The sequence below is a fragment of the Hypanus sabinus genome, chromosome 8 (genome assembly GCF_030144855.1).
Source record: "Hypanus sabinus isolate sHypSab1 chromosome 8, sHypSab1.hap1, whole genome shotgun sequence".
Taxonomy (NCBI): domain Eukaryota; kingdom Metazoa; phylum Chordata; class Chondrichthyes; order Myliobatiformes; family Dasyatidae; genus Hypanus; species Hypanus sabinus.
Window position 1 is genome coordinate 145,787,971 of NC_082713.1, and position 16,635 is coordinate 145,804,605.

At 40.1% G+C, this 16,635-nt stretch overlaps 1 protein-coding gene across 2 annotated transcripts in view; it reads right to left on the reverse strand.

Annotated features, from left to right (window-relative positions):
* Nucleotides 1-16,635, reverse strand: part of wash1 (WAS protein family homolog 1) — a 36,349-nt gene that overhangs the window by 7,629 nt on the left and 12,085 nt on the right. For both annotated transcript variants that reach the window (XM_059978166.1, XM_059978167.1), the window contains exons 4-8: nucleotides 9,935-10,081; nucleotides 6,213-6,349; nucleotides 4,768-4,903; nucleotides 4,026-4,230; nucleotides 1,678-1,818 (exon numbers count right to left, since the gene is read on the reverse strand). In XM_059978166.1, the coding sequence (XP_059834149.1) occupies nucleotides 1,678-1,818; nucleotides 4,026-4,230; nucleotides 4,768-4,903; nucleotides 6,213-6,349; nucleotides 9,935-10,081 (766 nt within the window). The remainder of the gene's footprint in view (nucleotides 1-1,677; nucleotides 1,819-4,025; nucleotides 4,231-4,767; nucleotides 4,904-6,212; nucleotides 6,350-9,934; nucleotides 10,082-16,635) is intronic.

Genomic DNA, 16,635 nt, shown 5'->3' on the forward strand with positions numbered 1-16,635 from the left:
TTATTTCCTGGACTTATTTCCACTTGGCATGATTAACTTATTATTTAATTATTTATGGTTTTATATTGCTATATTTCTACACTATTCTTGGTTGGTGCGGCTGCAACGAAACCCAATTTCCCTCGGGATCAATAAAGTATGTCTGTCTGTTAAATTCCAACTGCCATTTTCAGCCTATTTTTTCCACCTGGTCCAGATCCCACTGCAAGCTCTGATAATCTTCGTTGTTGTTTAGTACACCCTGAAACTTGATGCCATCTGCAAATTTGCCAATTCAGTTATCATCCAGATCATTGATCGAGATGACAAACAACAGACCCAACAACAATCCTTGCAGCACCTCACTAATCACAGGCCTCCAGTCTGAGAGGCAACTATCTACTACCACTCTCTGGCTTCTCCCACAAATGTCTAATCCAATTTACTACCTCATCTTGAATGCCAAGCAACTGAACTTTCTTGACCTACCTCCCATATGGGACCTTGTCAAATGCTTTGCTGAAGTCCACATAGACAGTCCACTGCCTTGTCTTCATCAACTTTCCTGGTAACTTCCTCAAAAAACTCAGAGGAATGGCTTTTGGCAGCAATTCTTCCATGAAAAGCACTTCTGACAAGACTTCTCCAGACTATAAAGAGTGTACTTTGGAGTGCTGGACTTATTCTGATTTAGAAGGGACATCAGTTTGATACATCTTTCATCTGCAGCATTCAGCTTCCATAGCTGACCACTATTTCTGGTCTTTAACCTTGCCTGTTGCTTTGTGCTTCTTCAGAAGAGCTTGTCTGCTGTGAAATTTCTGCTCTGGAGAGTCCTTGCTGATGCAGGATGATCACCCTGTGTCCTGTTTCTGTGCTCACTCTTGCCATGGTATAAGAATTGATGATTTGAAGGTTAAACTATCACATCTGCTACACCCTCACCTTTTAATGCAGTTGAGCTTCACTGTTTGATTTCTTGACACCCATTTCTGTTTCAGTTGATCAGTTTAATTCATTCAACTTATTATGTCACTGATCATTAGCATCTGTTTGTTATCTTTGTTTAATCATGCACTGGGCTACATATCTAAAAAAGTAATCAAGTTTTTATTTGAAATGTGGTCTATTAATGTTATTTTTTGAAAACAAAAAAAATCTTTTTTGGAAAATGAATATCTGAAATTTGCACTATTCTACTAATACACCAATACAGAAGACAAAAAGTAAACAACTAAAACAAACTTTATATCAAAATCTAAGGCGCCCAAAATTTTTGCACAGGTCTGTGTGGAGTCCAGTTCTCTTTATAATTCTCCTCTCATTTCATTATGTAAGTGTTGCCAGGAATTACTGCCAACCCTAGTAGATTAGCCTGGGAAGGTGGTAATAAAATTTCTTGAATTGCTGCAGTACCTGACCTTACAGGATTTTTAGGCTAGTGATGATGTGAAAAACTGGTATTATTGCATACCATAATTTGGAACATCCGACTTGGATTACGCTTGCGTTTTTCAAGTATAATCCTTTGCATTTGCTGCAGTGACCCGCAATCCTACTACATTCCTACTGATGGCAGCAGACATGGTATCAACAAAGCTACCTGAGACAATTATTTTATTTGCTGGCATTCTTAACCACAATGGTACAAAACAATTCATCAGGTTTAGCTCAGGTCAAGGAAAGACATTTACGAACCTGGAGGTTGACTGCTGGTAGACTCAACTGGAGGTGGAGGTGGAGGCGGTGGTGGGGGTGGTGGAGGACCACTCATTGGTGTCAGTAATTCTGGTGGAGGGAGTTCTACAGACGACAGTGGGAGATTAGTATTCTGTTGATCTGAAATGAGAAACAAGCATTGTGGAATGTCATACTGCCATGCTATAATTATTTTGCATAACGAGAGAAAAAAAATGACATACTCAGAAAGCAGAGATAGTTGATATGTTTCAGGTCAATGACTTAATCTATGTAAGATAAATGAGAAGATGATAATGTGTTAAGTTGCAGAAAGGGGAAAGGATGAAAGGAGCAATTAGACTTCCTGTGATACTGCAGAGAGCAGGTGACACATGTTGGTGCCACGAAGAGGGTTATGAACTTTTGTTAATTGTAGCAGATCTGTCTATTCGAGATGCAAAGGCAGGAGAGCAATAAAAGCAGGAGGGAGAAAATATTCTGGTACAATGAGATGCAGAACATAGTCTTTGTTGGAATTCTTAGACAAAAGCAAATGCAGGGAATATTCAGCAGATTATGTACCATCCAGAGATGGGGAAACTGGAGTTATCTTTCATCAGAGCTGGCCAGTTCTGCAACTGACTAGAAAGATTGCTTACCTAAAATTCTGAATTCACTGAGGTTTGAAATACCAAGACAGAAAATTAAGTGCTGTTCCTCCTCATGCTTACTTTGCGACTTCATTAGAATGGTGCAGTATGGCAATAAAGAATGTAGAGGCAAGCAACTGAAAATGACTGAACTAGGCAGTGCAAAACAGTTCCCCAATCTGTGGTTGTTGCCACACATGAGCTACTGCTTAGGTCCTGGAACAGTGAGGAAATACAAACCTTATCCTTGCTCTGGCTGAAAAGTAGCAATGTAGGAAATCAAAGATATGATTCACTGTGTTGTCAACTATGACAAAGGAAATGTCATGGATCAGGGAAAGAAAGAAATCTAAGAGGAACTAGTATGTAAAATACCATTAGAACAGCATCACAGAAACTGAAGGAATGCTAACAAAACTCCTTACAGGAGGTAGGAGATGTGATCAAAATAGCCAAGGAAATCAAAGGTTTGTCAGGGATATTGGTCACTAATCTAACCCCTGAGAATGAGACAAAGAAGACAAGAAATTGAAAAGTCAGGAATGAAGACACTGATTAAAGATATTCTGTCAACTGAGAAGACAGTTGATTCCTCTATACACAGGCCTCTTTATCTTCCTCCGGAACTGGATCCTTCCTCATTAGGAGACCAAAGCTATAGTGCGGATTGGAAATAACATCTCCTCCTTGCTGACAATCAACACTGGCGCACTTCAAGGATGCATGCTCTACTCCCTATATACCAATAACTGTGTGGCTAGGCACAGCTCAAACGCTATCTATAAATTTGTTATTGGCAGAATTTCAGATAGTGGCAAGGTGGTGTACAGGACTGAAATAGATCAGCTGGTTGAGTGGTGCAACACGAAGGGGAAGTTGAGGGAACAGCAAAGTTCCTGGGTGTCAACATCTCTGAAAATCTATCCTGGGTCCAACATATTGTTGCAATTAGAAAGAAGGCACAACATTGGCTATATTTCATTAGGAGTTTGGGGAGACTTGGTACGTCACTAAAGATGCCAGCAAATTTCTACAGATGTACTTTGGAAAGCATTTTATCTGGTTGTCCCACTCTCTGATATGGAGGGGCAACTGCACAGGATCAGTAAAAGCTTCAGAAGGTAACAACCTCAGCTAGCTCTATCATGGGCACTAACCTCCCCAACATCACGAACATCTTCAAAACACGATACCTCAAAAAGGCTGCATCCAGCATTAAGGAGCTCCATCAGCCTGAATATGCCCTTATTGCTGCCATCAAGGAGGGGGTACAGGAGTCTGTAGACGCATACTCAACATTTTAGAAATTGCTTCTCAACCACTGCATCAGATTTCTGAATGGATAATGATCCAATGTAGACTACCTCACAATTGTTTTCTTTTCTTGCAATACTTACTTATACAGTGAATTTAGATTTTCTTCTATCGTAATTTATAGTTTCTTATATACTGCTGCTGCAAAACAACATATTTTATGATATATGCCAAGGATAGCAAATCTGATTCTGATTCAAATTCCAGGAAGTAAGATGTTTAGAGAAAGAGGGAGTCATTTGGTCTACTAGCAGGAAGTTGTTAAAATATTTTAGAGCTTGAAAACAGACAGGTTCATCAACATGGCATATTTTGAAAATTTGCTCTGCTGAGTTGTTCTCAGTGTGTGGGAATAATAATATATAGATTACACAGTAGCAACCGTAGACCGCATCATGTTACCTGGACCATTTGTGTAAACCGGTTCAATACTGAAACTTGGCAGTTCAGGCATATTGCTTCCTGGTACAGAGGGTGCAATACCCGGACCTAGATCGGCACTGTACATGAGGTCATCTGCAATGCCAGGCAAATCCGGGAGGTAGGATGGTACATCTATCTCTGGGACCTGACCCAGGTTAGGTACATAGAAATAATTCTCAGTTGTCTGAAACACACAAAAAAGATACCATATTACACCAAGCAATTGAGTCCCTAATGAACAAATCACCAGTAGAAGGAAGTATATCCCATGACCAGACAGCCAATATAAATCTGACAGAACTAAGGCAAACTTCTCAGCATCAGTTTGAAAAAGGATGTTCTGATAATGCAAAGAATTTGCAGAAATTAACATATATGTGTGACAATCTAATACAAACAGAACTCTGTTACTATTTCCTATCACACACAGAATGTGTGAAGCTGACGAGATAATCATTGTGTTCAGCTAATAAAGCAGTGTAGTTTTCAATAATTACAAATTAATGTGTAGACATCTTCCTTTCTTCACCCATTAAGTGAAACCTGCAGAAGATGGCTGGTAGTAGATAAATACTAGTTGTCCATATATAAATCACTGCTCATTACATGATAAAAATCACATTCCTCATTATATTTGAGTTTAATTGTGGCAGATTGTGTCATGTAGCTGAGTGGACAGAACTATAAGCTTTTCAAAATGATAAAAATTCTGTACATTTACCCGTCTTTCAAGCTGTTCCCTCTTGGTAATAGAGAGTGGCGCATCAAATGGCTTCTCCTCTTTCTCAGTCTCTAGTGCAGTGTGAGTCTTTGTGACAGCACCAGCTAATGGATCTAATAGAACATATTTCTTGTAGCTGTAGGGAGGAGCAGAAGAATACTGTGTGGTTCAATATTAGCTTCTAGAGAGAAAAGAACAAGACTGCATAGCTAAACACAAGCTGCATGTCAACAAAAGTATATATTTTTTGTACATTCTTGATAAAAATTCCATTGCAATAATGTCCAGAATTCCTAACTGATGCATTAGAAAGCAGTCATAAAAGTTTAATTGACATTGGGACCAGTTCAGCATTTCCATTTCCATGGGCATCTCAGTGAAATACACAAACCAGTGCCAGTTATCACAGACTCTTAAGGATAGTTTATGTTCAATGAAAAATGCATTCAGGTACCCACTTTGTTTAAGAGCCTACATTGAGAGCTTGAAGTAACCTCTAAATAATTTGTATCTCCTCCAGGCATTACAGCAATAGCTCTCATAGGAATAGTATTTCAGCCAGAAATGAAACCTGTGAATGCATTTCATACTAATTTCATTTGTTCCATCGAAGATTTATATAATTTTCTTCTTTAAAGGATGAGTAGAAATTAAGGTTGAGAACAGTTCTTTTATGTTAATTTCAAAAAGATTAAATGTCTTAGCAAGATAAATTAATTTCAAAATGTTTAGTAAAAGTAATGCATTTTATCCCAAACCTATAAACTTGAGTTTAAATTTATGCACTTAGTTCATGACTGCCTTTATGCAGATTAAAAAAAGGCTACTGCTATATTCAAGTTTTCCAATTCTTTGTCAATGAAATTTATCATTTTTGATCCCATTCAGGACATATAACATTACACAAGTACAGTAGTAATTTTAAGTATTGCACTGTACTGCTGCCACAATAAGAAACTAATTTTGTCACATATGTGAGCCATGATAAACCTGATTCTGCTATGGGTTTCTATTAGAAAGTGAGAAGGGAGACAGAGAGGGGGATCATGGTTGGGAGAAGGGGAAAGGTGAAGGGAGAGAGTGGGCAGCACCAGAGAAACATTCTGTAATGATCAATAAACCAATTGTTTGGAATCAAATGACCTTGCCTGCTGTCTCAGGACTGGGTGTGCCTGCAGCCTCACAGCCACCACGCCTGGGACGACTCCTCTTGCACCTGTTCCATTCCCCTCCCATGGCATTCTACCCTTGCCATTCCCAATATCTTTTGCTCCCGCTAGTTTTACAAATTTGTTCTCAGCTCTATGTTGACAAATTTAGTATCGTGGAAAAGTCTTGGGCAGCCTAGCTATACGTATGAGTCTAAGGCTTTTGCACATTACATACAGAGAATAAATATACCACAAAAAAATTGGCGTTCCCTTCTTTGGATCAATGATACCTACGGGTTCTCAGTTGTGTTGAAAAGCAGAAGAGAACTGATGGAGCTGATATTTCGTGGAAGGCTTCCCAGCCCTTCCTCCGTTTCATTGTCCTCCCGTGACTTTGTGTTCAAACACACAGGATAAAGCTTTGCTTTCTCCTAAAGGAAATTAAGGAAATAGCTAAATTAAGTTTAGTCGCTAACCCTCGAATAGCACTAGAAACACCATTTGCTCCTAATGAGTTGGCTGCTAGTAAGTTCACTGGAATGACAAGACCAATCTCTGATATCACAGCAACAGCACAGGAGAGATTGGCCTCTCTTCATTGTTGAGTCCTGGCAGAGTAAATACAGTCAGGCAATCAGACTTCTCAGGCAAGAGGTATTTATCTCATGTCCTTTCAACCTGGAGACAGCCTATCATACTGAGGAGCTCCCAAAACTCCAAAAGCAAAATTTTCATCACCTTGTCATGGAGTTAGCTCCAGAAGACCGAAGAATGACTAATGTACCATTACTTAACGGCTGCAAAGACAAGCCAGGAAAATACAGGCTGATTAAGCCCAACATCGGGCAACTTAATGGAGGGGATTCTGAAGAATACGATCTACCAGCATTGGGATAGACAAGGACTAATAAGAGACAGTCAACATGGTTTTCTGCGTGGGAAGTTGTACCTCTGTTAATCACACAAACTGCTGGAATAACTCAGCAGGCCAGGCAGCATATAACAAAAGAGTACAGCTGACATCAACTGAATGTTTTTTCTAGATGCTGCCTAGCCTGCTGAGTTCCTACAGCATTTTTTGTGTTGCTCAGATTTCCAGCATTTACAGATTTTCTAGTTTGTGACAAATTTTGTTTTGAAGAGGTAACCAAGAGGATTGATGAGGCAAGACAGTGGACATTGTCTACATGGATTTTTAACAAGGTCCAACATTCAAGGCTGGTCTGGAAAGTTAAAATACATGGGATCCAGAGAGAGCTGAGTGGATAGTTAATTGCCTTGGGGATGGGAAGCGGAGGGTGATGGTGGTCTTAATGTTCAAAGACTATAATTTCCGTTTTTCTTGTTAATGCTGCTTATATCATACTATATGCCTGTGATGGTACTACTGCAAGTAAGTTTCTTGTTGCACCTCTGTGTACACCTGTACTTACAGATATGACAATAAACTAAACTTGAATTTTGGAAGTCTACCTTTCAGCTTGGAGTCCTGTGACAAGTTGTATGCCATAGAGACCAATGTTTTTCATTATTTATCATTTATATAAACAATTTAGATGCTAAAGTACAATTAAATTTGGAGATGATACTAAAATAGGTGGTAACATAGACAGTGAAAAAAGTTATCAAAACTTACAGGGGAATCTACATCAGCTATAAAAGGGGCCAAAATGGCAAATGGCATTCAATTCAGATTATTGTGAGGGGAACCGGGAGTAAAGGAATTTCAGAGTACAACTACATACTGTAGTTTCCAGAAAGTATTGTTACAAGTTGACAGGGTTGTGAAGAGTTTAGGAGTTGGGATGTTATGCTACAGTTGTGCAAGAAGTTGCTGAGGCTGCACACAAATTATTGTGTAGCTTTGGCCACCTTGTTATAGGAAATATATCATTAAGCTGTAAAAAGAGCTAAGAATATTTTATTAGTATTGTTCTTTTAATACTAACACTTACTGTGCTTTAAAAAAAAATTCTGGCTAGCTTTATCTCAGTCTTATTTATTAACAAAATTTTAAATCACTTGCTTCTGACTAGTGATGGTATTAAATCAATTATCTCAATAGTATACTATTGACGCAAAGACAATGTCAATGATCATTAATAGAGTCACAAAAAAAACAAGGGTTTATTGCTCAAATACATTGTAAGTATTGATTGATAGAGAGCTACCCAACCTAATCTGAGCTCCAATCATAGCCCTGCTTTAAAGTTTTATCCAGTACACCTCCATATGTTTTTAAAATATGCTGAGACCTTTTGTCCCATCCACCCTTTCAGGCAGTGGGTTCCAAACTCCCACCTTTATTTCTGGATAAGAACACTATTCATTTCCCCTTTAAACCTCCCAAATGCTTAAAAATCTATATGGCACTAGTTTTGACCCAACCAGTCAGGGAAATTGATCCTTCCTGTTTACTCACTTAGGTCCTGCGTAATTAAATATACCTCAATTAATTCTGCCCTCTGCCTCCTCAGTTTCAAGGAGAAAAACCCAAAGCTATCACAAGAGGTTGGTTTCATGATCACCTTTGTGAAGTTGATTAAATAAATCCGAAATAAAAAGCAACTTCTTGAATTCCTTGACCTAAAAAAATGTAATTCTTAGAGAACACAAGTGAATCTGCAGATGCTGAAAATAAATACAAAACAAAATGCTGGCAGAACTCAGCAGGCCAGCATTTTGTAATTCTTAGAGAACATTTTCTGTACATTTTAATGTTATGCTTCAATAATCAGAGCACACAGTGCATAATGGAAGTCTGCTTTGCATGTTTCCTCTTTGGAACTTGTGTATGTATGAGGGACCATGAGTATACAGGAGTTATGTCATTTTTGACAATGTGGCTGAAATGTTGGATTTCAGATATACTATGCAGATCAACATGGGCCCTGAACAGGAAAAAAAACAGGCTTCAGTACAAGACTATTTAACTCCTATGTTCCTTTAAAGACACAGACTTTAGCAGTTACTGTTAGGTATCCTTTTGCATGCTCATCAATGAGCCAGATTTCCAAAGTCATGTTTCACATCAGTTCTTCTCCACTTGTGTATGGAGGGATGGGTAGGTCCCAATTCTCTCTTCAGTTGTCCACCTCTGCTGAATCCCACAGCTCCAATCTAGCACTGATGATGTTGAGTGCCCATTGTAATGTCTGTCCCGGTATTTCTAACCCCATGGAATATGCAGCAAAGGCAATGAAAATGCACTGCAAAAACTGCTTTGCTGAGCTTGAATGACAATTACACAATCATTCCAACAATGGAAAGCAGGCATCTGACTCATCAAATTTGGGCTAGGACTATACAAGAATAATCCAGCAGCCACATTCCTCCTATCCTCTTCACATCTCTACAAAATTTAGGAACTGGTAGTGCTGAAAAATGAATTATGTATTACTCTATTAGTTTTCTGGTCCAATTCACTTTGCATTGTAAATAAATAATCCACTGCCTAAAGAGATTAATATGAGCTGTGTATTAACCAGAAATGCATGCCACAGTACTTTGAAGTAGTGACATGGTTCATTCGCATCAATTTTTAATGCACAAAACACTTCAGCCTCATGTGCACAGCTCTGCATATTTATGCAATACATTGAGATTCATCAACATGGTATAAAACACAGAACTAGAGGAGTAAACAGAATTAATGTCTTTTGTTTACTTTGAAATTAATTAAACACATTAATTCATGAGCAAGTTGCAGGAGTCAGAAGATCCCAAATATCCAGAGTACTCTAGGTGTTACTGAGAAAGTAAATACTCTTTGACCACATAACAAAAAAAATCTAAATACTGTAAAAGCTGTTTTTATTTTGAGAATTATAGTTTTAATTCTGCATTAACTGTGCACCCAGAATGTACAAGTATTACTAATAAAGTAGAGGAAAACTTTACTGCCAACCTTATACTGGAAACATTCTTATCCGAAAGAGACAACAAAGGATCTGGAAGGGTTAAGTGACTAAATCTGAATTATTTTCACAAATGAGGTATTTATCACTGACTGATACCTGCACTGCCTTCTCATCCAGCGGTTTCAACTTGCTGTGAATCTTGTAGCGTGGACGCTTCTGCAAATTGGAGTCATCTACACCATTGAAAATTGAAACATAATTCTGAAGCCTCTCAGGTGCAGGGTACTTTGCACTTGAAAAGACCTATAAAAGGCAAATATATATATTTTAATGTGGCTTTTGCAAAATACCAACGCATACTAATATCCACAAAATGGTAACTCTGTAGCAACTTCTGCCTAACCCTTCCACAAACTTCAAGGTTTCCATTTAGCTTCCTGAGCAGGGCATAACAGGAAATTATAGGTGCAAAGAAACAAAAGGGACATTAATCTACATATAGCCTGGACAAATTATATCAGCAGTAATACTGCACAGTGTGTAACAGATGGTACCAGATTGAGGATCAAATGAGAAAACAGATTATTTTTAGATCAAGTAATGTGTAAAGAAAAAAAGCTAACTGATGATCTGACATTTAACATAGATTTTAGGGAATATTGATCATAACACAATAGAATTTTACACAAAAACTGAAAATGATTTAGTTTAATCCTTGACCAAGATCTTAAATCCAAATAAAGCAAATTATGAAAGTACAAGGCACATGTTTATCCATGATAGATAGGGGTCAAGCTCTGACAGAATCAGTAACAGCTACTTCTAAGGAACTAATGTTTATGTATTATGAAGGCCAAACAACATAGTAGTAATTCAGTCATGCAATCAAGGGTTGCATAAGGGTTGTCCTCTTTTGGAAGAGGACAGCGAGGCTTTGAGAGGAAGTGCGGCGGTGGCCATTTTCAAATTGTCCAATTGCGTCTCAGATCGGAATTCTGAGAGGCGGGACTGCGCAGGCGCGTGAGGAGGCTTGGGAAGGAGGGAAGATATAAAAAAGGAGACTGAGTGAGGTAGTTCTCTTTTGGAAGAGGACAGCGAGGCTTTCAAATTGTCCAATTGCGTCTCAGATCGGAGTTCTGAGAGGCGGGACTGCACAGGCGCGTGAGGAGGCCTGGGAAGGAGGGAAGAAGGGAAGATATAAAAAGAACGCAGCCTTAAGAAGCGGGCAGTGGAGTGCGCCGGGAGCAGAGTGTAGGGCTCAGGGGGCTTAGGCGGAAGAGGGCACAGTCGGCTTATCTTTTAGTTCTTGTTATTTTTCAGTTTTTCGGGAAGTTTGAGTGTGAGGGCCGCTTGTTGTTCTGGGTGTCGGATGTGGGAGGTCCTGGAGTCTCCGAGCCTCCCGGACGTCCGCATCTGCACCAGGTGCACCGAACTGCAGCTCCTGAGGGACCGAGTTAGGAAACTGGAGCTGCAGCTCGATGACCTTCGCCTGGTCAGGGAGAGTGAGGAGGTGATAGAGAGGAGTTACAGGCAGGTGGTCACTCCAGGGCCACGGGAGGCAGATAGGTGGGTCACGGTCAGGAAGGGGAAGAGGCAGGTACTAGGGAGTACCCCGGTGGCTGTACCCCTTGACAATAAGTACTCATGTTTGAGTACTGTTGGGGGGGACAGCCTTCCTGGTGGAAGTGACAGTAGCTGGGCCTCCGGCACAGAGGACGGCCCTGTAGCTCAGAAGGGTAGGGATAAAAGAAAGAGGACCATAGTAATAGGGGACTCGATAGTCAGGGGTTCAGACAGGCGGTTCTGTGGAGGTGATCGGGAGTCCCGGATGGTAATTTGCCTCCCTGGTGCCAGGGTTCGGGACGTTTCTGATCGCGTCCAAGATATCCTGAAGTGGGAGGGTGAGGAGCCAGAGGTCGTGGTACATGTAGGTACCAATGACATAGGTAGGAAAGGGGAAGAGGTCCTGAAACGAGAGTATAGGGAGTTAGGAAGGCAGTTAAGAAAAAGGACCGCAAAGGTAGTAATCTCGGGTTTACTGCCTGTGCCACGCGACAGTGAGAGTAGGAATAGAATTAGGTGGAGGATGAATGCGTGGCTGTGGGATTGGAGCAGAGGGCAGGGATTCAAGTTTCTGGATCATTGGGACCTCTTCTGGGGCAGGCATGACCTGTTTAAGAAGGACGGGTTACACTTGAATCCTGGGGGGACCAATATCCTAGCAGGGAGGTTTGCTAGGGCTACAGGGCAGACTTTAAATTAGTAAGATTGGGGGGGGGGGGGGGGGTGGGAATCAATTTGAGGAAACCATGGGAGAGGAGGTTAGTTCACCAGTAGAGCAAGTAAATAGACAGTGTGTGAAGGAGGAAAGGCAGGTGATGGAGAAGGGATGCGCTCAACCCGAAGATGTAGGGGAGAAGAAAGAAAAGGATAATAAATTTGAATGCATTGTTAGGGATGAAAAGAGAGGAGGGGGTGGAGAGTATCTTAAATGTATCTATTTTAATGCTAGGAGCATTGTAAGAAAGGTGGATGAGCTTAAAGCGTGGATTGATACCTGGAATTATGATGTTGTAGCTATTAGTGAAACATGGTTGCAGGAAGGGTGTGATTGGCAACTAAATATTCCTGGATTTAGTTGCTTCAGGTGTGATAGAGTAGGAGGGGCCAGAGGAGGAGGTGTTGCATTGCTTGTCCGAGAAAATCTTATGGCAGTGCTTTGGAAGGATAGATTAGAGAGCTCCTCTAGGGAGGCTATTTGGGTGGAATTGAGGAATGGGAAGGGTGTAGTAACACTGATAGGAGTGTATTATAGGCCACCTAATGGGGAGCGTGAGTTGGAAGAGCAAATGTGTAAGGAGATAGCAGATATTTGTAGTAAACACAAGGTGGTGATTGTGGGAGATTTTAATTTTCCACACGTAGACTGGGAAGCTCATTCTGTAAAAGGGCTGGATGGTTTAGAGTTTGTGAAATGTGTGCAGGATAGTTTTTTGCAACAATACATAGAAGTACCGACTGGAGATGGGGCAGTGTTGGATCTCCTGTTAGGGAATGTGATAGGTCAGCTGACAGATGTATGTGTTGGGGAGCACTTCAGGTCCAGTGATCACAATAGCATTAGCTTCAATATAATTATGGAGGACAGGACAGGACCTAGAGTTGAGATTTTTGATTGGAGAAAGGCTAACTTTGAGGAGATGCGAAGGGATGTAGAGAGAGTGGATTGGGTCAAGTTGTTTTATGGGAAGGATGTAATAGAGAAATGGAGGTCATTTAAGGGTGAAATTATGAGGGTACAGAATCCTTATGTTCCTGTTAGGTTGAAAGGAAAGGTTAAAGGTTTGAAAGCACCATGGTTTTCAAGGGATATTAGAAATTTGGTTCGGAAAAAGAGGGATGTCTACAATAGATATAGGCAGCATGGAGTAAAGGAATTGCTCGAGGAATATAAAAAATGTAAAAGGAATCTTAAGAAAGAGATTAGAAAAGCTAAAAGAAGATACGCGGTTGGTTTGGCAAATAAGGTGAAAGTAAATCCTAAATGTTTCTACAGTTATATTAAAAGCAAGAGGATAGTGAGGGATAAAATTGGCCCCTTAGAGAATCAAGTGGTCAGCTATGTGTGGAGCTGAGGGAGATGGGAGAGATTTTGAACGATTTCTTCTCTTTGGTATTCACTAAGGAGAAGGATATTGAATTGTGTAAGGTGTGGGAAGCAAATAAGGAAGTTATGGAACCTATGACAATTAAAGAGGTGGAAGTACTGGCGCTTTTAAGAAATTTAAAAGTGGATAAATCTCCGGGTCCTGACAGGATATTCCCCAGGACCTTGAGGGAAGTTTGTGTAGAAATAGCAGGAGCTCTGACGGAGATCTTTAAGATGTCATTAGAAACGGGGATTGTGCCGGAGGATTAGCGTATTGCTCATGCGGTTCCATTGTTTAAAAAGGGTTCTAGAAGTAAGCCTAGCAATTATAGACCTGTCAGTTTTTCATCAGTGGTGGGTAAATTAATGGAAAGTATTCTTAGAGATAGTATTAATAATTATCTGGATAGACAGGATCTGATTAGGAGTAGCCAGCATGGATTTGTGTGTGGAAGGTCATGTTTGACAAACCTTATTGGATGTTTTGAAGAAGTTACGAGGAATGTTGACGAGGGTAAGGCAGTGGATGTAGTCTATATGGACTTCAGCAAAGCCTTTGACAAAGTTCCACATGGAAGGTTAGTTAAGAAGGTTCAGTCGTTAGGTATTAATGCTGGAGTAATAAAATGGATTCAACAGTGGCTAGATGGGAGATGCCAGAGAGTAGTGGTGGATAATTGTTTATCGGGATGGAGGCCGGTGACTAGCGGGGTGCCTCAGGGATCTATTTTGGGCCCAATGTTGTTTGTAATATACATAAATGATCTGGATGATGGGGTGGTAAATTGGATTAGTAAGTATGCGGATGATACTAAGGTAGGAGGTGTTGTGGATAATGAGGTGGGTTTTCAAAGCTTGCAGGGGGATTTATGCCAGTTAGAAGAATGGGCTGAACGTTGGCAGATGGAGTTTAATGCTGAGAAGTGTGAGGTTCTACATTTTGGCAGGAATAATCCAAATAGAACATACAGGGTAAATGGTAGGGCATTGAGGAATGCAGTGGAACAGAGAGATCTGGGAATAACAGTGCATAGTTCCCTGAAGGTGGAGTCTCATGTAGATAGGGTGGTGAAGAAGGCTTTTGGAACGCTGGCCTTTATAAATCAAAGCATTGAGTACAGAAGTTGGAATGTAATGTTAAAATTGTACAAGGCATTGGTAAGGCCAAATTTAGAATATTGTGTGCAGTTCTGGTCACCGAATTATAGGAAAGATATCAATAAATTAGAGAGAGTGCAGAGACAATTTACTAGGATGTTACCTGTGTTTCAGCACTTAAGTTACAGAGAAAGGTTGAACAAGTTAGGTCTCTATTCATTGGAGCGTAGAAGGTTGAGGGGGGATTTGATCGAGGTATTTAAAATTTTGAGAGGGATAGATAGAGTTGACGTGAACAGGCTGTTTCCATTGAGAGTAGGGGAGATTCAAACGAGAGGACATGATTTGAGAGTTAGGGGGCAGAAGTTTAAGGGAAACACGAGGGGGTATTTCTTTACTCAGAGCGTGATAGCTGTGTGGAATGAGCTTCCTGTAGAAGTAGTAGAGGCCAGTTCAGTTGTGTCATTTAAGGTAAAATTGGATAGGTATATGGACAGGAAAGGAGTGGAGGGTTATGGGCTGAGTGTGGGTAGGTGGGATTAGGTGAGATTAAGAGTTCGGCACGGACTAGGAGGGCCGAGATGGCCTGTTTCCGTGCTGTGATTGTTATATGGTTATATAAGTACAAGGAAAAAAGTTAAAATGTCAAAACGTAAACCTGAAGATTAGGTCATTTTCTAAACTGAGCAATGGAGAATAAACTCCTGGGAAAAGGAAAAGCTGAATACAAGAGTAGGCTAGCAAGAAAATTAAAAAGATTGTAAAATGCCTGTAGAAATGCAAATAGGGAAAGATTACCTGAAGTTATATATTCATTCATTTTTCATGACAATGGCATTTACTGCTCATCTCTAATTGCACTCAAGAAGATCGTGGCAGTAAGCTGCCTTTTGGACTTTTAATGATCCTCATAGTCATGTTTGGATAGGGAGTTCCAGGATTTTGTTCTAGTTACAATGAAGGGACTAATAATATAGTGTCAAATTAGGATACGATGTGATTTTGAGGGTAACCAGCATGCATGGCATTCCTCCAAACATACTACCGCTCTCCATCCTGTTGACAGAACCCTTGGGTTTGGGAGTGCCACTAAAGAAGCCCGAGTGAGTAACTCCAATGTATTTAGTACATGATGCACACCACAGCCATAGGATACAAGTGGAGAAATATACAAATGAGCTGCTTCAGTATATAGTTTCTTGGGTGTTGTTGGAGCAAGTGGGGTGTACTCCATTAATTCATGACTTGTGCTTTGCAGATATTGGAAAGGTTTTGGGGAAATTAGTTATTTGTGTGACTGAACTAGTTAACTTTCTAGTTAATGTTGATCCCACAGAAATTGATGGAGAGGGAGTCAGCAATGCTAATACTACTGAGTACCAAATGTAGGTGATAAGACTTTCTTTATGGAAATAGTCATTGACCAATGTTTCTGGGCATATTACTTAACATTTCCAACTTATTCCAGAATGCTATCCAGATCTTTCCACATGGCGATTCGGACAGGCTAATTTAATAACAACTTGTAAGACCAGCAAAATCCCCATTTCTGAACATATGCTAGAAGTAGCAGAGGGAGTGGGATGGTAGGATGAGGTGGTGCAAGAGGAGGTAGATGGTGATTATTGATGAAGCAGGTGAAGCTGGCTGGGAAACTTCTGAAGTGATCTCTTGACAATGGGCTAGTTGACCTTCAACAACTACAGTTAACTTCTTTTGTGCAAGACTGAACTCCAATCACTGAAAATGTTTCTCTTTGACACCCACTGATTTCAATTTTACTAGGGCTCCTCAATGCCGCACTATCAAATGCTGCCTTGATCACTTTCACCTCACCTCTGGAATTCAGTTTTTTTTTCCTGTGTTTGGACCAAATGATAAGATTTCACCCTTGGTAGTCCAAATTGAGCATTGATAAGCAGACTATTGGTGAGAATATTAGGAATAAAAAAATTGCAGAGAAATTAAATATTTATTGACTATATTTTTGGAAGACTATATCAGAAATCCTACCAGAAGTATAAAGTAATACAGGTCAAGAGTAAGAACAGCTCAAAGGAATTAGCAGTAGTAACAAAATAATACTGAGAAATGATTACAGCCTATAAAT